This window comes from Camelina sativa, chromosome 13 (genome assembly GCF_030686135.1).
Source record: "Camelina sativa cultivar CO46 ecotype springtype chromosome 13, ASM3068613v1".
NCBI classification, from domain to species: Eukaryota; Viridiplantae; Streptophyta; class Magnoliopsida; order Brassicales; family Brassicaceae; genus Camelina; species Camelina sativa.
In genome coordinates this window covers 11240241-11262884 of record NC_141892.1, presented here as the reverse complement: position 1 = coordinate 11262884, position 22644 = coordinate 11240241, and the positions used below count along the sequence as shown (strand labels likewise).

The 22644-nt window shown below is 35.0% G+C and overlaps 2 protein-coding genes and 1 pseudogene across 3 annotated transcripts; 1 reads left to right on the top strand and 2 right to left on the bottom strand.

Moving 5' to 3' along the window:
• Positions 1-6094: 6094 nt before the first annotated feature.
• LOC104736518 (putative protein phosphatase 2C 71) lies at positions 6095-8801 on the top strand. Its single transcript, XM_010456521.2, has 8 exons — positions 6095-6341; positions 6571-6698; positions 6801-6899; positions 6997-7155; positions 7262-7348; positions 7418-7509; positions 7602-7676; positions 7770-8801. Exons 1-8 carry the CDS (start codon positions 6262-6264, stop codon positions 8571-8573), a joined length of 1524 nt encoding a protein of 507 aa, XP_010454823.1. The 5' UTR covers positions 6095-6261; the 3' UTR covers positions 8574-8801.
• LOC104736517 (zinc finger protein CONSTANS-LIKE 4) lies at positions 8792-10900 on the bottom strand. The gene is made up of 2 exons (XM_010456520.3): positions 9684-10900; positions 8792-9359 (listed from the first exon to the last, which is right to left on the bottom strand). The coding sequence occupies exons 1-2, from the start codon at positions 10410-10412 to the stop codon at positions 9015-9017; spliced, it is 1074 nt and encodes a 357-aa protein (XP_010454822.1). The 5' UTR covers positions 10413-10900; the 3' UTR covers positions 8792-9014.
• A 1142-nt stretch (positions 10901-12042) lies between these two features.
• On the bottom strand, positions 12043-12779 carry LOC104736516 (protein GLUTAMINE DUMPER 5 pseudogene; annotated as a pseudogene). Its single transcript, XR_015577610.1, has one exon. The product of XR_015577610.1 is annotated as a protein GLUTAMINE DUMPER 5 pseudogene (transcript).
• Positions 12780-22644: the final 9865 nt, after the last annotated feature.

Below are 22644 nucleotides of genomic sequence, written 5' to 3'. Positions count from 1 at the left end.
ACAAACAGAACATGTTGTGGAGCTGTGCGCGCATTGCGTGCCAAGGAATCCGCATTAACATTTGTTGTTCGAGGAACATGAGATAAAGAAAAGGAAGAAAACTCTGCCTTGTCCATATTGATGTCGTCTTGGTATGTCGAGAAGGCAAGCCATTCTTGAGAAGAAGACATCATCTTAACCAAATCTTAGTTGTCCGTGAAGAACTTCACGTCTCGGTAATCATGTCCAATCATGCACCGCATGGCCCAAATGAAGCCTTCTACTTCTGCATGTAACGGAGAGAGACTACACCGGTAATTGGTGGTGCCCATAGTTGATGACGAACCATGGAAAGAAGTACAAAATCCTCCTGCACCTGCAAAATCATCAGACGCTTTCCAAAATCCATCGACGAAACACCGATAACCCTGTATAAACCAGTGGAAGAGAAATTGTGCTCCCCCTGCTTCAAGGGGTAAGACCGGTGTGAGCCGATTGGAGACCCTCATCCTCAACCTCCTCCTGAGCCTATTGTCAGGTCCTTGCCTCATCTTCCGCTTACCGGACAACCTCGTTAGGCCATTCATCCTAATTTTCGAAAACTCAAGCATTTCTTGCTTTTCAAATATATCACATGAGCCAAGAGAAAGTTGCTACCTGGGAACCCGGGTTGTTAGCACCCAGAAAGTGATCTACATTGGCAAACACTGACTCCGTCGGAAAGGAATTTGGCCCCACCGGTACATGGGCTAAAGTCCAAACCTGTCTGGTCGAGAGATACACAAAAATAGCATGGTTTATCTATTTCTCCTCAGCCGCACACCGTGCACACCCTGAATCACAATCAATTCCCCGCCGCTGAAAGTTAGCTGAGAGGGAGAAAATAAGAAATGGATGAGTCGAGAAATGAAAACAAACGAGGAAGCTAAAGAAATGGAATAGAATGTTGTTGTATTCTATATAGTAGAAATAATTACATTAGTTTAATTACATATTGAGTTAAAATTGTTCGATTAAAAAATCAAATAAAACATATAAGAAAATGTCTATTTTAAGTAATATTGTGAAATCGAAATAATTTGTGAAAATAGATTTTTTTTGTAAATTATAAATGGATAAATGAGACATGAATAAGAAAATGAGAAAAATAAGGAAAAAAGATAAATGAGAAGGGGGAAATGAGAATATATGTGTGCATATATAAATGAAAAGTAAATAATGTGTTGGCTGTTCATAATGTACTCTGGCAAAACTATCATTATTATAGAAAATACAAAGAATATCATAGAGTGATGGTTAGAATGATTACTCAGTTAATTAAAGTTTTCTTTAGATTACTTCTACCAAATTCCCTTAATATAATACAAATTAATAATTATGTTATATTTGAATGCAAATGATTGCTAGGCAAGAGTTCTACATAAATTGGAATTCATATACAACATGAATATTTAAAATGTTGTCAAGCGAAAGTCTTTGTCAATAGCATAGTCAAAACATGACGATAAAAATAAAAAAGCTGAGTGTAAAAAGGTGGTGGAGCAGAAAAATAAAGTTTGACAATTGTTTCCCTCATAAAACCTATCTATTACATTCGTAAGAAATGACTTGAAAATGACTTCGGAAAAATGTAATTGCATAAATGCTTATAATATAGATTTTTTTTTGTCTCTGATCCGAACCTAATTATTTATTTTGTGTTGTATTGCCTATTTCAAAAACTATATTTAAAAATATGAATAATTATTATATTGATATATGTAATATAATCTCAGACAAACATGTTTAGAGTGAAAGGAGACTTTAATACAAAACCTTGCAATTCTTGATGACATCATAAGTTTGTTGGAAACGAAATGTCTTGTTGGTATATTTGTGCTTATGAGAATATGCAAGTAAAACAATTCAATTTTCATATGCTTAATATTTGATCAATATATGATTAAGTATTGAAACTTAGCATGGATTATGTAAAAATGTTTTAGTGAATCTACACTTTGAAGTTACCACATGGAGCCACCTTGAGTTTTATTAGACATGTTATAATCATTGTTGCCTATGGATTTACACTTGTTAAAAAAAAACATCTTTGTACAAAACATGTCTAATAGTCTATCTTGATGGTTTGGTTAAGTAATTTGGCCTTGTAAGGAATATATTTTGGTGTACAGGTCATATTAGGTTTTTGTACTCTTGTCTTGTTTTCATGGATTTAACTTAATTGACTTTGTCCTGTTTTCTTGGTTAATGGAGACATTATCTTGTTTTAATAGAGAGTTTTATTTAAATCATAATTATTTATTCTGGAAAGAGTTTCTTTTATTGGTATCTTAGTTCAAGTTAAAGTAGTCTTCATATACTAACATCATCAATCTTTGCATTTACGATATATATGCATTAACAATGTGACAAGACTTTAAATTTCAAATGAATGTTACAACACTCATAAGCTTGAGACAAATACCAATTTCACTTAAGTATCTCTAACTCGTGTGGCCGAAGTTTCTTTGTGGTATTCATTAATATAATACACAAACCATAAATATAGAAGAACATAATTATGAACTTATGTCATAGATAACTAAAGTCACCACACTACAAATAAAATGGTTAATTGCATCAATTAGTTTGCATCAAAATTTAAATGATATTAATTTGAATTACTTATTTTTAACTGATACAAAAGTTATAATTTAACATCAGTTGCAATAACAATTGATGAACTTTCATTACATGTAAAAAAAAGTATTTTACTTAATAATTCTAGTTTGTTTTTTTTAACTTTCCCATTTATATATCATTCTTTTCTACAATTTTTATTAGGATTTTGGGATGATGGTAGATATCTTATCAGGGAGTCACTCACACAAAGCTTTAGTAAAATTATCACACAACTAAAAAGGTATCAATATTAAGTTTAAACTTTTGTGCATACTTAGATATGCCAAATTAGTTTGAGTGTTTTGGTTGTTGTATTTGAACTTCAATAGTGAATTCAAATATAATTTATTTGGTTTAAATTGATAAGACTAAATTTTGTTTTCAAATGCATCTATTTGTAGGGCTCTTGTTTTTGGAAAAATACTAGAGTATACCTACAACATGCATCAAATAGATGATTCATTGCTCAACACAAGATTTTGGATATAGATGATTTTGTTGAAAAGGTGAAACTGAAACCAGGTGAGGGTGACGCTAAGAAGTTGAAAAGAGAGGATATGGATGTTGGTTCTTTGAGGAAAGCAATGTACCATATATTTCTCTAGGGAATCAAAAAAAATAATGGAAAGAAGAAGGTAAACATCTATTGATATATGTTCTTAATATATATATACATATATATATATATATATGTTTGTTCGTTTGTTTTACATACCAATGTTAATTTAAGTTTAAACATAATTATCATGGTTTATATATATATTGTAGAGTGAGTTGGTAAAGCGTATGCTATTGAAGGTTTATTGAAGTATAAAATGCAACTGGTGAGGATATTGCCAAGAAGATGGACAAAGGTCTTGTAGGTATAACAATTGATATAGATGAAGGTCTTAGGAAACTTAAGGAGGTAAGTTAAGGAATTAACTGAGATTCCAAAAATACAATATTATATATTTAGCAACTAACTAAATCTTCAATTTATGCCAAACGATTTTAGGAAATTTATGGTGTATCCAATCCACAACATGGAGGCCATGCCCTTACCTATCGTAGGATATGGGATGACTAAAGAGGAAGAATGTTTTATTGTTGTGCAAAATATATGGAGAGAGAGGTGCTTGAATGGGTGTCTTCTCGGCTAGCGGGTTGGAAGAGTCGAACGTTGAGCCACCTTGAGTTATACTTTGTCTGTTTCATAATATATGATGTTTTAGAGGTTTTTTTTACTTGTAATGTCTTTTTATTACGGTAAGATGTGAGTTGCATTTTTCTATACTATAAATGATTAATTTGACTTCTATAGTTTTGATTATATGTTTTTCCGAATAGTATATGCTAATTGTATCTTGGTATCATATATTTTTAGGCATTTTAGTATCAAACAGCTTTAGAATTGCTCATCTTAAAGAACCAAAAAAATTATCTTCCTCATGTATTTACGATTATTCTCTTTTCTATTCTTTAGTACATTAGGAGGTGTCAGTAGCCTCGAGTGGCGGATGCAGGTAGAGCGCAAGTAGAGCTTGGGTGTGGCATTTGTCCCACTCTATTTTTTTTTCTTCAATATATAGTGTAAAATTTAGTTAATTGCCCTCTAATTTAATTATTAGTTACACTAGTGCCCCATACTAAATATATTTCTGCATTCGTCTCTTCTTGTCTTTTTTGGTTATGTCAACCTCTGAAACGGGAAAAATGTTAAAAAAATCCCCAACTTTTAAATTTGGTATGTTTAAATCATGAACTTTCAGAATGTCATTTAAATGCTGAAATTTTTGTTGACTTTAAAATTAAATAGATAACTTTTTTTGATCAGACCATTTTAGACATGCCGTTAAATCAATTAACGGAAAATTTGACTGAGGTTATGTCTTCCGTTAGAGTTATTGTTAAACTGTTAAGTTTTAAAACATCGTCGATGTAAAATTTATACATCGTACAGATTCGAACAGGTCACCTCTAACTTAAACCCAGAACTACCCTACCACTGAGCTAATGAAACCTTTTGATAACATCACAAAAATAAACAATTATATTGTTAAAAAACGGATGCCCAAATTAAAAAGATGCCCAGATTCATCGTCATCTTCTCAATCTTGTTGAGAGAAGAAGATACATATGGTACAGATCCAAGATCCTAAATATGATGTGTCAATTTGTGATTCATCGTTTTCACATTTGCTTCTCTTTCCCCATAAGGGTATGTCTTTGATGCCCAATTAACACCCTCCCTTGATTTTGATCTTCTCGGCGCATGAGCTAAATTATGGATGTTTAAAAGTTTGGCTGAATGTTGTTGGATTGGAAGAATCCATGGGCGATTTAAGAGAGAAGGGGTTTGTTCTATATTTGTATTTAAAATATGGGTTATTTTTCTTTCTTCTTTTGCTTTAGAGATTTTTCTGGGCATCCGTTTTGCACCGTTACTAACACGTATGTTTGAAATATCTCAAGAAAATATGTTAGCTCAAATGGTATGGTATTGTGCTGATAATTCAAAGGTGAGCGGTTCGACTTCTTGTTCTGCAAAATTTTTATAACTAAAACGATGTTGTTTTATAAAGTAACAGTAATCCTAACTGAAAACTTAACCCCGTTAAATTTTCCGTTAATTGATTTAACGGCATGTCTAAACGAAAGTTATCTATTTAATTTTAAAATCAACAAAAACTTCAACATTTAAATGACATTCTTAAAGTTCATGATTTAAACGTCCCAAATTTGAAAGTTATGATTTTTTTTGACATTTTTCCTCCTCTAAACACATCCCAACCGCCCCTGCATTGTGTCACTGACTCATCATTTGATTTTTGATTTTTTTGAAATCAATCATGCCTTCGAAGACATAGCAGAGAAGAAGGTATGAGTGTTTTCGAAGGTATGGTTAATTTCAAGAAATCAAGTGATGCTAGTCATGGAGCTTCCGTAAACGCTCGGCGGCCCGGAGCTAGTCCTCTCCGATTATCGCGTAGCGAAAGTATACATTTACCCGTGTGTGGATGAAAAAGCTAAAAAAAACGTGAATGAGAATCTTAAGCTCATCTATCCTTTGGACTTTTTTGTCAACTTATTCGTTCAAGTCGTACCAACTTTTATAAGTATACCCTAGTTGTATAATATAATAATGGTTGGTTTTGAGTGTATCATTGTTATTTCTCAATTTTCATATTATGAGAAACAACAAAATGGTCATGGAAAATAAAATAAACTCGTAAAACTATTTAAAAAGAAACAAAACAAAAGAAACAAAAATGAACATAGATTTGTCCAAATATTCATTAAAATAAAATATCCGAGTTTTTTGACTTCTGAAAGTCCATAAACGCTTTCTATAATTAGCAAGAACACTTGTCTCCGGGAAATGCTAAACACCGTTGCTTCCGGAACACGTAACACCGCTCACTGCTTTCTGTTTCCTTTTTTGGTTTCTTAGGCTATTTCTCTTCCACCACCCATGGACAAATCTCTCAATCTTCTACCCCTTTTTCTTCTCTCCAATTCTTCTTCCTCAGGTTTCCTTTGATTTTTCTCCTTATTTTCTAAAACTCTCGTCTATTCTTTAAATTCTAGATTAGTACTACTGTATTTGAAGAGTAGTATTTGAGATCCCTGCAAATAAAAATGGGATATATGGACTTGGCGTTATCGTATTCGAATCAAATGCGGGTTGTTGAAGCTCCTGCAAGCGGAGGCGGTCTCAGGTTAAGTTTGCTTTGATTCTTTGTGTTTCGATTCAAACTTATCTCTTCTGGCAGCTAGCGACATGATTTTATATTTGTTTTCTTTCGGAGTTTTAAAGCTTGTGGTTAGTTTGGCCTTGAGTCGAGGTTACTTGAATGAAAAGCCATGTAGAACTCTGTTTCTTGTTTGAAGATACTTGTGTTTTTTACATTTGCGAAGTTTACTTAACATGAGTTTATTTAACTGCAGTCAGAATGGAAAATTCAGCTATGGATATGCAAGCTCAGCTGGGAAGAGATCATCTATGGAAGACTTTTTTGAGACGAGGATCGATGGTATCGATGGCGAAATCGTTGGTCTATTTGGAGTCTTTGATGGTATTCTTGTCCCCTCTTCTCAATAAGAACTTATACATTAGGATCTGTTTCTTCATTACTTTTCTTATGTTAAAGGTTTAACTTTTCTTAATGTTCTTGCAGGCCATGGTGGAGCCAGAGCAGCTGAGTATGTGAAGCGTCATCTTTTCAGCAATCTTATTACTCATCCTAAGTTCATCTCTGATACCAAATCTGCAATAGGTTTACTTCCAAGTTCTCTTGGTGCATAATGACTTATTATTTTTTGATCTGTCTGTTCTTAATTTGTGTTGTATTTGCTTTGTGTTTTTTTTTCCAGCTGATGCTTATACTCATACAGACTCTGAACTTCTCAAGTCAGAAAATAGTCAAACTAGAGATGCTGGTTCAACTGCCTCCACAGCTATTCTCGTTGGTGATCGTTTACTTGTTGCAAATGTTGGCGATTCCAGAGCCGTTATATGTCGAGGTGGAAATGGTATAAAATGATTACTCTGTACCTCTCTTGATAATATGTTCCAATAACTCTTGTTATCATGTAAATATTTTTTTCTTTGAACAATGTGATTCATGTGCTCTTGTAGCTTTTGCTGTGTCAAGAGACCATAAACCTGACCAAAGTGATGAGCGTGAACGGATTGAGAATGCTGGTGGTTTTGTGATGTGGGCAGGTAACAAGAAACTGTTATATTATTTTCCACATTTTGTGCATAGTCCTAATATCTCTTCATAATGAATAGGGACTTGGAGAGTTGGAGGAGTTCTTGCGGTTTCTCGCGCTTTTGGTGATAGATTACTGAAACAGTATGTTGTTGCTGATCCAGAGATTCAGGTATATAGAAATAAACTTCTCTTGCATATGAACTCTATCTACCACATACATGTACTTGTGTTTGATTAAGGTCATGTCTTCAACAACTTCAGGAAGAGAAGATTGATGATTCTCTTGAGTTTCTGATCCTTGCAAGTGATGGACTATGGGATGTTTTCTCCAATGAGGTTTGTGAATTTGAGTTCTTAGGACGAACGTAATAACTGTTACGATAAGTTTCACATCAGTCTCAATGACTGAGATATCGATGGTATTTGCAGGAAGCAGTTGCAGTGGTGAAAGAGGTTGAAGATCCGGAAGAGTCTTCCAAGAAACTTGTGGGCGAAGCAATACGGAGAGGGAGTGCAGACAATATCACATGTGTAGTTGTACGTTTCTTGGAGAGCAAGACTGCTAACAATGGTTCCACCTCATCTCAGGAAGCAAATCAAGGAGAGTTAGCTGTTAGAAATGACTCAGACCACAAGAACTCAGCCAAAGAAACCAATCAAGACCATACTGCAGTACACAGGGATATGGACCGCAACACTGACAGTGAAAGCCTGAACCAGAAGCCAGTTGCAGCTAGAAGCAATGAAACCTCAAACCAGAAACCAATTGCCAGAAGCGATGAAAGCTCAAACCAAAAGCCTATTGCAGGTAGAAACGATGAAAGCTCAAACAAAAAGTCTATTGCAGCTAGTAGCAATGAAAGCCTGAACCAAAAGCCGACCGAAGCTAGAAGCAACGACAGCTTGAACCAAAAGCCAACCGCGTTTACAGAAGCAGAACGCAGCGTTTCTTCGGAACAAAGTGGTTTACCCGGGGAAAAGAATCAAATGCCAACCGCAATTCGCAGTGACTCAGAGGCCAAGAGCTCAGACAAAGTACCTAACCAAAGGAAGATCACAGTAGATAATGACTTGGACCATATCATTGCAAAGAAGCCGGTCACATCAACACATTCACACACCACTTCCTTAGAACAGAGCGGATCAACCAGTGAAAAGAATCGAAAGCCAAACGAAGTTCATAGCGATTCCTCCGCTAGCAAGGCAAGTAGCGTTCCCTCTATCTCTTACTAAAACATGCACTAACTTCAGAATCATCTATATAATTGTCTGTCTTCATTTTACTTTGAACTATTTAGTCTGATGAGATTTTGTCTCAGTCTGATTGTTTCGTTTGATGTATAAGTTTTCTTTTCTTTTGAGGTCTTAACTTCAATAATGTAATTGTTCTTTTGCCATACACTAAACTTGTATATTATAACAACTTGGTTGGTTCTAAATGCACAATCACATACACAAAAACATATTCAAAATCACATAATATATACAAAAACAAGTTACATATAAACACCACCCACTCAATTCTCCTCCTCTCTCCCACAACAAACTAAAAAGTACTCATCATCTCAAAAAAAAAAAACAAACAACTCGTTTAAAATAAACGTTCGTTAATTAAAACCTTATTACTAAAACAAACATCAACCATCTCATCTCTCTCTCCTTCTCTCTCAATATCTAAAATGTAGGTACAAGTCCAAACCCACTAAAGATACCTCCATGGGCAACCGCATCGTTGCTCTCACTCGTATCCGTCCGCTTCGCAAACCTCCCCTTGATCCTCGGTCTCATCTCAGCGTACGCTTTACGTGAAGCATACCTTATGGTCTTCTCAAACTTCCTGTTCTTCCTCTTCTCTCTGTACCTCATCACCCTCGCCTCTCTCTCAGCCGACGTCAACGGTACAGCCCTCTGACTCCCCGGATCAGCTCCACTTGTTGCAGAACCACCGTAAGGATACGAAACATCAGCCACGGATCCACCATCTGGCACCACTCCCACTTCCATCGACGATGATGAGACCTGCAGCAACAACCATAAGTATCAAAAACAACTCTTTGACTTTGCCTACATACATACTTAGCCTATGCATGTTCCGATTAAGTTAACAATATAGACAAAAACTATTTGATTAAGATATAATTGGATAATTACAGATTAATTAACACATGTTACTCAGTTTATAACCCTAAATTTTGGTCACCCAATCATTAGCTCCAAATAAATTAATAATTTAACAGTCATAAAAAGTCGTAACCCTAAAGATCTAACCATTTTTTTGTTTTTATTATTAAACTAATCAGAGTGATTAAAGAATAATTAATTAAAAATTAAGGAGAAGCTTACACTGTGACTGATGCAATTGTAACCACCACCATAAGCAAAGCCTTTAGATCCTCCGGTAAAATCCAATTCAAAGCAATTCTCATTCACCGTCGAAAAACTAACCGTACGATTCTCCACCGGAACAACACCATCGGTGCCGGAGCTGTTCTGCTCCAACGATTCCACCTTCGGATCAACACTCCCGTAATCCAGATCCAGATACGGATCCGGATCCGAGAACAGATACTGCTGACCCGTGTTCATCTCCGGACTATCTCCCGGAACCTCCTTAGCAGCAACCGTCGTAGTAGTAGTAGTAGTCTTCGGATTCGGAAGCAACAGCCACGAAGCAGCTTCTTCCTCCTCCTCTTCACGGCTACCGTTACCACCTAGATCGGAGAAGTAACAGTCGTCGAGGAAATTAACGGCGGTATGTTTGACGGAACCGTCGCTGGAGACGGAATCGTAAAACGGCGTGACGGGGACGCGTTCGTGACGGCGAGCCAACGGATTAGCAGAGTGTATGTCACGGTCGCACGTGACGCAAAGCGCGGCCGCGTCCGCTTTGCACGTGACGTGAGCTGGCGCTTGCTCGCAGACTTCGCACATCCAGACGCGCGCGTGACGAGACGCGAGTTTGTTAGCCGCGTGGACTTTGGAATCGCAGCTTAGGCATAGAAACGCTGCGTCTGGTCGGCAGTATAAAGCCGCCGTCGCCGATTTGCACGAATCACAAAGCTTAGACGCCATTTTTCTCTCTCTCTCTAAGCTCTCTATCTCTCTCCCTATGTGTGTTCAGTGAGTCTCTCTCTCTCTCTCTCTCTTTTGTGGTTGGTGTTACTATGGCTTCACATGAGCGTGTCTATGATGAGTCTATCCATGTGGGATCCAGGGGTATCCATTTAGATCGAATTAGAATTTGACACGTGGTGAAATCTTAGCCAAACAACGTAACTTATTTTGAGAGTGAAAAAAATATATACTTGGCAATATAGTTCTGACTAATTTGCATAAAATGAACTATTGTTACTATGGTTTTATTTGGTTTGATGATAACACTTGTATTCATGATTCTGGATCGTAGACATATGGCAACAGGTGTTTTATATTAGTGAATAATGCGTAGCAAAATTTGTCAGAAAAGGTTTGGTCATACATACTCATATACAAAATACAAAAGTTGAAAGAAGAAGAAGAAAAAAAGTTAAATAGTTGTAAAGAAGTGTGTTATGGACCACGTAACCACGAGAATTTCAAGCAGAAACTTAAATGTGGAGACGAAAGTAAATGGCCGGTGGGTAGGTCGGTCACTAGTGGGCTGAATGGGCCTTTTAGGGACCATGGGTTTTAGTTCTATAAAGCCCTTTTACTGTAATACTGGAGTTAAGATAAAAAGAAAAAATTCAAAAATAACCATATCATTAAAAATGAGGTCTCTATAATGAGCGTTACATTAAATATGATGGTTGCAGGCTTGTAGCAGAGTCGTATCGCCGCGAAAGGTCAGGTGGTTGCAGCAAATAGACCAAAGTCATTACAACTGTTCCATAGTCAAACATAACTCTTCGAAACCAAACTAACTCCGTCTACGTACTGACACATGTCCATATTATGGCGTCATAGTCTCTCTTTTCTCAAAGTGCCTTTTCACCGCCAACCGCATGCTGACGGCAAAAACCATGGGAGTCGAGTCATCATGAATTAATTAATACTTCTGAGTTGACGAGCAAAACGATAAAAGTGAAAAAATAATAGTACTAGACATTAAACAAATTGATCGTTTCGTACTTGCTCTTGTACTATTCTTAAACACATGACTTCAAAATCAACTTTTTTACAGAATTGATTTAGAACGATAACTAATTTGTTATGTAGCGCAAATTAACTTTGAAAGCTTATTTTACAAAAAAATTGACACATGGTAAAACTATAAACGCATGTGTGGTCCGTCTGGATATGTTTACTTATGCAGGTGTACTTTTAAAAATATTTGTGTGGTATCATATAATAAATTTTCCTTTTTATAAAACACTTGTAAAATTATTTTATTCCCAAAATATAAACTTCAAACCAACATTACATGTATTTACTGCTTTACTATCACGAAACAAGTATATTTTTTTAGTTTCTTACCACTAAAACGTCTTCAATATTCAATAGCTTCGCTCGAAGAGTGTAATGATCAATCTATGGCCTCGACCAAAAATTTGCTCCTCTAACTTATAGTGATATCCACACTTGGCAACGAAAATGTTGTTAAACTTATTAGTTTTTGCAAATAATAAACTATAGAATTTTGTTTATCAGATTAGGTGCATGCATATAATACCCTTGAAACTAAGTTGAAAATGTTAATGACTAAACCAGACTAGATGATAACTTGAATTAACCTTATAGCAAAATACTTTCATATACCAACAAAAATACAGAGAAACCAAACCCCTTTTACTACTCTAGTAAAGATTTACACTTTCAAGGTCGATAAAAACAGAGGAAAAAAACTAAATTCCCCCAAAAAACAAAAAGAACCGACAAAAAAAAAACAGAGGACGGAAAAAAAATAAAAACCAAAAAGAAAAAAGAAACACTCTCTTGAGAACAGAGCTCAGTGGTCTTCTTCTGTTACTGTATATTCCCCATTTCGCCCTTCTTTCTTCATCGCATTAACACAGTCCACGCAAATATTGGCGGCGACCGGAGTAGCCAAGAAAGTAGGGTTGTTTTGTCCAGCCATGATCACAAGAATCTTCTCCTCTAAAACCTTAGCCACCACTTTCTCACCGGACTCGGTCTGTTTCTCCCCGTCGTCCGTTTGGCGAGTGAACTTCCAGTAAGAGCAAGCGAGCAACAAGAGAGCAAAAGCGATGAGACCAAGCATGGCGGCTAAACCACCGAATAGGTAAGGAACTGGTGTACGCCACGGAGGACGTGTTTGAGATGCCACCATTGTCGACATCTTCGCATCTATGTTTCCTCTGATGCTTGGAAACTGCCTCATTGTTTTTTTTAATCTTCTTGGAATTGTTGAAAGGATAAAGAAGATGAAGAAGAAGCGTGACAATTTTGTGAAGCTACTGTATTCTTTTTTTTTTTTGGTTTGTTGTTAAATTGTGAAGCTTGGAGTGGTTTTACAGTTTATTTATAGTAGTACTGACAGAGTAAGATACAGAGAGAGATGTAAATATTTCACAAATGTCATTTCTTATTTATCAATTTTTATTATAAAATGAATTTGAAGGTAAAGTGGGTCACGGAATCTCCATGATACGTTACCTTGCTGTGATCATGCACCGGGTTCAAAGATATTTTATTAACGTTTTTTTTTCCTTCTAGATATACACTTAAGTTATATGAAAAAAAATATATATATATATAGATTATCAACTTTCTTTTAGTTCCATTCTCTCTTCGGGTCAGAAATTATATACTTTGAATTAATGAATTTTCAAGATATTTCATTTTAAATGATTCAAGATAGAAATATTGTAAAAGCATTTTAGTTGTAAATGACAGTAGAAATTAATTAGGTATTTGAAATTCCCGCTAAATAACACTAAATTTAAAAATCTATCAAATATGATTTACAAATATAAAATCTAATTGTGTCATATCAAGTTAGTAGTATTTTAGAGTATTTTTATTCGAAATATGATCTAAACATTTATTATAGTTAAAAAATATTAATTGAAATGATGTTATGCTTTGAGTTCATTAGAAAATCTGGTGGATGGGCTATTCGACGGTTACACTCATCATGAAGAGATTAGTCGGGTGATAAAATTTCCGATCATTTTATTTTATTTTGAAAAAAAACTATTTATTTAGTTACAGTGGATTAAGGTTGAAATTCGATAAAATTGTATCATAATCATATATATCATAACCCCAAATTTACGAAAAAACTCATGATACATCCGTAGGTAAGATAATAAGCTTAATTCCCAGACGCCACATCACATGCAGGTTTTAACAGTGCAACGAAAATACTAAACACCTCTGGTCTTCTTTGTGGTTTATAGTCTTATAATTTTGTCGAAATATCAAATACATTATTTGGGATATAGACAAAAAAAAAAAAAAAAAACATAATTATTTGATTATTTTGGATTATGGAATATAAAGCGGGCCAAGCTGTGTGTTTTATTCGGGCCCATGAATTTCACATGGCCATTTGTTATTACGCTAAGTCAGGGGTATATGTGTCTTTTTAAAGGTGTTTGGATAATGATTTTACCCCCTAACAGTAAAATTTATACTTTTTTTCATATTCCACAACAAAAGTTCACAGGTTCTTTTTTTTCCCATAGTTTGGATGGGAATTTTCGTTTTTGGTTTATCATTGGTCAACTCCCTAAATATTTAGATTAATGTGTACATATATCTCTTTATATAATTAGCCTACAGATCTCCTGTACTATGACTATCTTTAAATGGATAAACTATATATTAAACCATAGGATGGATAGAAATGAATTAATAATTACAATAGTGGGAACAAAAGCTAAATATGGATTCGATATTATTCTTGGATTATGTCATTTTTTCATTACACATATTTTGAAGTAATATTTTCACTCATCCATTATTTATGCGTTGTAATATCCGAAAATTGAGAATTTTCACTTTAATATATTTTTCTTAACTTTTGAATACTTCGAAATTTATTTGTCGACAACGCCATTACGTTGTACATCATCGTCATGCTGATTTTAAACATCCATTATATGTCGGCTATTTGTTTTTAACTCTCTTTTTTTTTTCTTTGCTAAAGAATTGATTTTATATGCTGAACTGATAATTACCCTAATTAATATACATATTCAATTAAAGATTAATCATATATTAATATAGCCACATACATCATTTAGATGCATACACAGTCATTTTCTACTACAATACAAATAACAAATGTCATAGATGCATAAGCATTATCACTTCCATCCAAACCAGCATGATATATGTTGCTTAAGAAAATCATGAAAAAAACTAGATTACGACAAGTTCAATTGATCAAGTTAAGTTCAGTTTTACTTTCAAGCTAAGCACATGTTTAAGTAGTATTTGAGTTGTGCGACGATACATGGAATGGGATTATGGGAATATTTTGATGGAGTTGGAGGAGACATGACAACTTGAAAGAGAATTGTGGATGGATTGTCAACTTGCATACGGATCTTTCTCCCTTGATATTTTTATTAGGCAGCAAGTAAAGTAAAAACATGCACTTTCAAAACCTTGGACCCATTTAAACATGTTCATGCATATCTATATGCACATTGGCTAATATACGTAAATTTCTAACGTACGTACATCAATGCATACTATAAAAAAAAATTAATCTTTCTTTTTCTTCTCTCAAGAAGTTTGTAAATTATGTTTAATTATTTTAACCGTAAATACACCATTTCCTTAATTATATTCTGTCTAAACATATTGGAATTCGAGTATATAATCCTATGTATTTAGAGTTTGTGATCGGTCATGTTAGTCAATATTGTTAACCACGTACATTGACTAATTTTAGTTAACAGCTCATTAAATTATACATTTATACTCTATACGATTTTGATTTTCCAACCGATTTGCCTTTTGATAATAAATTCGAGATATTAATGTTTAATCTAATACAAAGTATCCAAATACCAAAACTGATTTTCTACTTTAGTCTACGTAACTATACAAGTAAACATATACAGTAGTTTTTTTAAGCAATCGCCTAGAACAATAAATAAACCTTCTAGATGCCTTGTTTCACTGCACACACAAACACAAGGTACGAAGTTCGATAATCTCAAACTTAATTTTTATTTATCTTGTTGGCTTAGATGACTTTCAGTGTTTTTGATTTTATCAATACATGTTGTCATGTATTTTTTTTTTTTTTTTTGACAAGGTCTCAAAAACCATAAGTTTTATCTTATGTAAATCGTAAACTTTCATTTTCTAGTGATATTTACAGGTATGTCAAAACAAAAACAAAATGCCGGGTTCGAAAATGGTTTGTTTCACCCAAATGTGGAATAATATTCTGGTGCCGTTTTTAATTAAAAAATGGGTTGACAAAAAATATTCCCACGATAACATGTCTGCAAAAATTTGTTATGTTGGTTAATTAATTTGTTCATAAATCATAATATATAGATGATTCCCTCAAATCTACATCACTTAGAAAACCTAATTAGAAAAGCAAGAAATATTATTAAAACAAAGAAAGAAGATAGATTCTTCAAAATTGGATCAATCCTGTGCAAATAATCCACTAGATCGTATGAATAAAACTAAAGGAACACTCTTGTAAAAATATATTCTATTTTCCACCATCGAAGCATCTGAAGTTACTCTCTCCTTTCACTGATTAGTAAACTACGTACCCGTTGGTCAAGCCAAAGGGCCATCTTGTTCATCACGACTCCACGTCTCTCCATCACGTGAAGTATAAACATATATACATATATATATATATATATATTATGCACATATATACTTATATTGGACGTAAATATGCATGCACAATTGCACCTATGAAACATATAATGGTAGTTGTAACATGTGAAAGGCGAAAGTGATTGATGTACGCAAGCCATAGATGGATAGAGAGATGGGTGATATTGATTTGTGCTTGCCTGCCGGAGAGATTCGCTTCCACGTACGTGGGAGAGGCTAATAGATTTACTGTGAAGCCAGAGAATATATTTTATTTATTCATACAACTAAAAAAGTCATAAAATTATTCGAGATCTGGTTTGTGAATCAAACTTAGATACGAATATATTTCTGTCTGTATTGATGTATCGATCTGTTTATATATGACTTTGTGAGACATCTAAGGGCAAGATTATGGGTGGTTTATTATAAGGAGGATGTTAAACACTGTTTGATTTTTTTATGAATTAATTGTGTATTGTTTTGAATATAAGAATCCAAAATCTCTTAGTTAAATTTTTTTTCTCCAATGGTAGATTATAATTTTGGGTCTCTTATTTTTGAAAATATTGTTTTTTGAAATTTATAAATTTTAAATAGAATAGAAGTGGTATAAATGTGTAAACATTTAAGAATTTATAAAAATAGAAAATATTGCATTTAATTAATTTTCAAACATACAAAACATAATAAAACATTAATACATATTACAATAGAAGTGCAATTCATGAATGGGAAAATGATTAATGTAATATTAATTTGTGCCAAATTTTTAGGTTCTGTTTCTAAACAAGCTGTGTTTTGGTTGGGTGTATTTTTAAAACAGTAAAGAATGGGAGAACAGACCCAATTTGTTGGTCTTGTACCAGAAATCTGGACCAGTCTCCCTATGAACAGACCGTGGAACAAAGGTCTTGTGTCTGGAGTGGTTAGCGTGGACAGTGCTGAGACATGACCATCAACGTTGGCTTTGTCTTCCACTTCCATAGCATCTGAAGACGCTTCTTCTTTGTCTTCTTTGTGTTTCAGCTTTGATACATGTTGCCTCTGATGTTTCTCTCTTCGCTTCTTTGAGAGTTGGGTTCTCTTGAAGCAGATACAAGTTCTGTTGTAAAACATTCCACAAAAGCAGATATATTTATACATGCTAGTCATATAAAAGTTTCTTTCATTAAGAATCTAAACCACAACCATGCTACTTAAACCACCAATGCCGCCTCTCTATGACTTCAGAATTAAAACCGAGAATGCTAATAAGTTATGTTTCAATCAATTCTACATGCACAATCATGAGTTCTTGACACACAAACCTCAGATTCACCAATGTTTAATGTGACACATAAATCACCAATGTTTAATGTGACATATAAATCACCAATATTACTTCTCTTTGCCTCCAGATTCAAAACAGAGAAGATGCTAGCTAGTTCTGTTTCAATCGATTTTATAACAGCAGATACTTTAACACCATCTTTAAAACAAAACATGTCACATAAACCAACTATGCAGCGTCTTTAACCTCAGATTCACAAAAGAAGAAGATGAAGAGAGAAGGAATCATACGATGGAACAAACACTTAGCAAGAGTATCATTAGGCATGAACTCTGAAACAAGAAGCCTTTCATCTTCATCGAAACAGTATCCCAACAACGAGTCTCTTGTGCTTTAGCTCCGCAGCGTCTTGTGCCTCTACCTGAAAAAGATGGGACAAACAGAATCAAACCCATCAGAAGAGATCAATGGCGACAGTTGTTAGAAGTTTTTGAAGTGTATTGTGTACCTCAAAGTCTAATCTCTAAACCTTAACTAAACACTAATTCATACAATTAGAAATAGAAACGTACCATGAGAAAAACTATTGTAGATTCAAATCTTTGAATTGGTGAAAGAAATGCTTCGATTTGGTGAAGGAGACTCAACGTTTTCAATGAACCGACTCGCCGATTAGCTGATCCATAGTCCACGTTGAGACTTAGACACAGTGGAGACGTTGCTAAAACGCTCGATAACCTCAGATAACGATTCGATCTCGTCCGATTATCGTTCCGATTGTCGTTCTTCGCAGATTTTCGCGAAAGAGAGGGAGAGAAGAAGAAGAAGAAAAATAAGGAAAATAAATTTGGGTATTTTGTTTGGCCAACAGAAAGGTGACACGTATGGTCTCTTAGAACAAATATGGGTATACTATATAAGACGCTCCCTTATCATTTTTTTTCTGATTTATTTTTTTCCATCAAAACACTAACAACCCCTCTATGAATCCCCATCGGAGAAGGTCTAAGAATCATATCTAGCTTCAGCTCGACTTCTTTATTTTATAATTTTTAATTATAATTATTGATTTTGATTCTTTAATTTGTTAATATAATTAGTGAACATGTCTCCTCAGTCTAGTAGTCTACAAATTCCTTAGGTATTTGTGTCTGTGGGTTCACATTTTTGTTTATGCAATCATACAAATATAGTAGATCATTTAAAAAAGGGATAACGTTGCAAGATGATTAATCAAGCGGAGAAAATATATGAAATTTCCTATTTATATATAATACCGTTACTTAAAAAAATCATAAAATCTGAATTCAGTTCAGAATTGATAAAAACAGTTGATAGTAAAAACTGTTGCAGTTGGAGTGGAGATAAGAGTTGTGCACGATCATTTCTGTCTCGCCAAAGGAGATATACAGTAGCATGGGCAGCGCAATACGCTTCAAAGTGATAGCTAGAGACTGGTAGGGACTTTGTCAAGAGCCATGAGATAAGAGTTTGCCCGTCAACAAAAATAAAAGCGTCCGAGATACCCTTCTTGCTCGAAGAATCACCCGAAAAGTCCACTTTGTTTTTTTAAAAATCTCCAATCTCCCTATTAAATCTACATATCCCTAATCCATTCAATCTAATGTGAACTGACAAAATTATCCTTCTTATTTTTCTATATTTTGATTTTTACTAATTAAATTTAAAAAAAAAAACAAAAATCGAGCTCGAGCTCGAACTCTCTCCACTGCCGTCAAGCTCCCCCTTCTCCTCCATCGATGTCGTGCCTTCCAGAATCTGCATTGAGGTACTTGTTTTTCTCTTCATTTGTGGATTCATAATGAATTGTGGATATGTAAATTGATGAGAAGGAAAGATCTTGAATTCCATAAATCAATTAAGCTTGATTCCATTATTGGTGTATGTACATTGGGTGTTATTTCATTGTTTTTATTTCGATTAGGAGTTTGAAATAGCAAGAAATAGATTTCATTTGTGGAATTGTAAGGAATTGCAAATTAGAGAACTCTCAAGTTTGTTTCTGTTTCGCGATTGTAGAACTTGGTAAAGCTGGTATCACTGTTTTATGTAGTATAACTGGTATCACTGTTTTATGTAGTATAAGTCAGAAAGTAAAACTTGGAAAAACTGGTATTACTGTTCAGCGTAGTACAACTAGGAAAACTGGTAATAACTAGTAGAACTTGGTAATACTGAACAGAGTTTTGTATTGTTTTGGCAGGATACAATGAGCATCAACATACATTTCAAATGTCAAGGTCTCAAGTATAGTTTAATGATGAAGACATCAGTTGAGAAGATAAATTTGTCGATGGTAGAAGCTAGGATATACAAGAAGCTTGCATTAGATAAAAGTGACGTTACACTTCGGTTGAATTACAATGCATTGCTGGTGGGAAGTGGGGATCCATGGACTATTATTGACGATGAGGATATGCAAGTTTATCTATCGTCCATTGATAAAGAAAGTCGTAGATATATATTGTATGTGGAGGTCATCACTAATCTGGAAGAGCCCGTGCAAGTTTCGAAAGTGGTGAAAATTTCTATTGGTATGAACTATGATGAAGTAGGATTTAATGCCATCACTTTGTATGTAGAAAAAGAACAAGTTGAACCGATAAAGGAGGTTAATGGTAGTAAAAGTAAAACCGATGGAGTCGTATCTTGTGATGAAGATGTGGATAACGGTATAGGTAGATCAAATATGGGTGATGAATATGTAGAGCCCCCACCTGTTGTAGAAGCTAGTCAGTTTGTAGAGCCATGGGAAAACGGTTTGGGTTTGAGTCTCCATCAAGAATTTCCTAATAAGAAGGCATTGCAAGATGTGGTGAATAAAGCCGCTTTTGTTCTCAGTTATGGTTTTGTTATTAAGAAGTCGGTTCCTGTACGTTTAGTGCTTAAATGTACTAAAGTTGAGCAAATGGGGTTTACGAGCCGCAAGGGTTAGAAATACAGATATTTTCTCGATTATAAGGTAAACCAAGATGCATACATGCTCTCGGCAAGTCAAAGTAGAACCAACAACACCGTAAAGAGGCATGGAACACCAGAATTAGTCGCAACTCTTTTGCATGATCATTTTCCAGGAAAAATGGAAACTCCGACTCCTAAAATGATCATGGATCTTGTTAAGACCAAATTAGGTGTGAATATATCATACTCGACAGCGTTGAGAGAAAAAAATCAAGCTATTACCGATTTGCGTGGTAGCTTGGAGGAAAGCTACAAGATGTTGCATTGCTGTTTGCACATGTTAGAGAAGATGAATGAGGGCACAACAACACGTAGAATTGGATGAGAAGAAAATATTCAAGTACCTATTCATATCTTTGGGAGCTAGCATTGAAGGGTTTCAAGTAACTAGAAAAGTGATAATTGTGGATGCAACTTTTCTCAAGAACGGATATGGTGGTGTACTAATTATTGCCTCGGCTCAAGATCCTAATCGTCACCACTATCCGATAGCGTTTGGTATACTCGATGGTGAGAATGATGTAAGTTGGACTTGGCTTTTGGAGATGTTGAAAACTGTTATGCCAGACACGTCCGAATTGGAATTTATTAGTGATAGAAATGCAAGACTTATCGGTGCCATAGCTAATGTGTATCCTCAGGCTTGTCATGATGTAACATCCGTGTTTCGGAAATAAAGTTGGGATGTGTTGAGTAAACCAAAAGAGTGGATTTTTAATTGATTTTTGGTTTAATTAAACCCTCGTTTACAGAGTAGATCTAATCGTTGGGATGTGCCTCCTCTCTCTTCTTTTGTGCTTTTGTCGACATTGTCATCAGAGAGAGGGAGAGATTGAGAGATAACTCTTGGTTATTTGGTGTAAAGGAGAAGGAAAAGGAGATCAACCTTTTACTTAGAGTAAAGAGAGAAACAGAACTGTCAGGGTTTGGGAGAAGGAGGATCCGACAGGTAGAATTCTTTTGAAAGGTACTGATTTTTGGTAGAGTTGTAGCTAGGAGATTTTCGAGGAGATATTGGCAGTTTAGTGGGGCGTTTCATCTCAGTCGCGGATTGAGACCAGCGGGTGTTTCGGGATCTATTACGGTTTCACCTGAGATCTGATCGTTCTGATCGTTTACAGAGTAGATCTAATCGTTCTGTTTCGGGATCGATTACGGTTTCACCTGATCGATCTGATCGATTATAGAGCGAGTTTGGTTGTTTTTGGATATTGGAGAGCCTCTCATTTGGTTGTTGTTATTTTCGTGAATCACTTCTTAAGGTGAGTGCATTGCCATGGCTGATCTAAGTCTGTGATTCCTTGTTCTTGCTTGCTTGTTGTTGTTTTATGTGTTTTTCTTGCTGCGATTGGTTGCTACAGGTTCCTACGGACGTTTATGGTATGGGTTTTGAGTATTGGACGATTTGGAGGAGGTTGGGAGCGAGATTTGACTCTCGGCTTTGAGTGGATCGCGGTTTCAGATGGAGTGTCGATAGACACCAGCAAAACAGCATCGATCGACACTGTGGGGTAGTGTCGATCGACACCAAGGCCAGTGTCGGTCGACACTTGGCTGGTGTCAGTCGACACCTCCCTTCCAGTGAGATGATGTTTGTTTTCCTGGTTTGTATGTTTGTTTGTGTTGATTGCTTGGAAATTGGAATCATTGTTGCTTGTGTATATAGCCAAGTAGATGGGAGGATTGTCTCACTGAGTGTTTATCAAATACTCATGCATTTCAATTTGTGTTTGTGGTGCAGGTAAAGGCAAAGTGTGATCGTGGAATCAAGGCAATGAAGAGGAGGATGTTCTAGGGACTCGATTGGTTGTAGTCTGGCATTGCTAGGTTGCTAGAGTTGAGTCATTAGAAACATTCCTAGGTTGTTGGTTCTATGTTTCTTGTTGGTTGACTATTGGATATTTGTTATGTTATAATATCGGTTTATTATTGGATATTTATTGGATATTGGTATTGGTTATTTCCGTTGTTGGTTGTGATTGTGGTTAGGAGGTTAGAGGGTATGTGACCACTAGTTGTAGTATATTTATATTACTATTATTATTATTATTATTTTAAAAAAAAACTGGTCAGGTCGTTACACATGGATATTGTATATGACATGTCTCAATATGTCAAAAGTCATGTTTCGAACGTCAACAAAGACGTAGTCGCATGGAGATTCACGAAGACTCCAATGGTTGATATTGAGGAATGCTAATAGTAGTACTGTTTGATAAGATCTTAAGCTATGTAATACTAGATTTTTGTTTTGTTGCAACTTGGTAATACGCGGTAATACTATATTTTGGTTCTATTGCAACT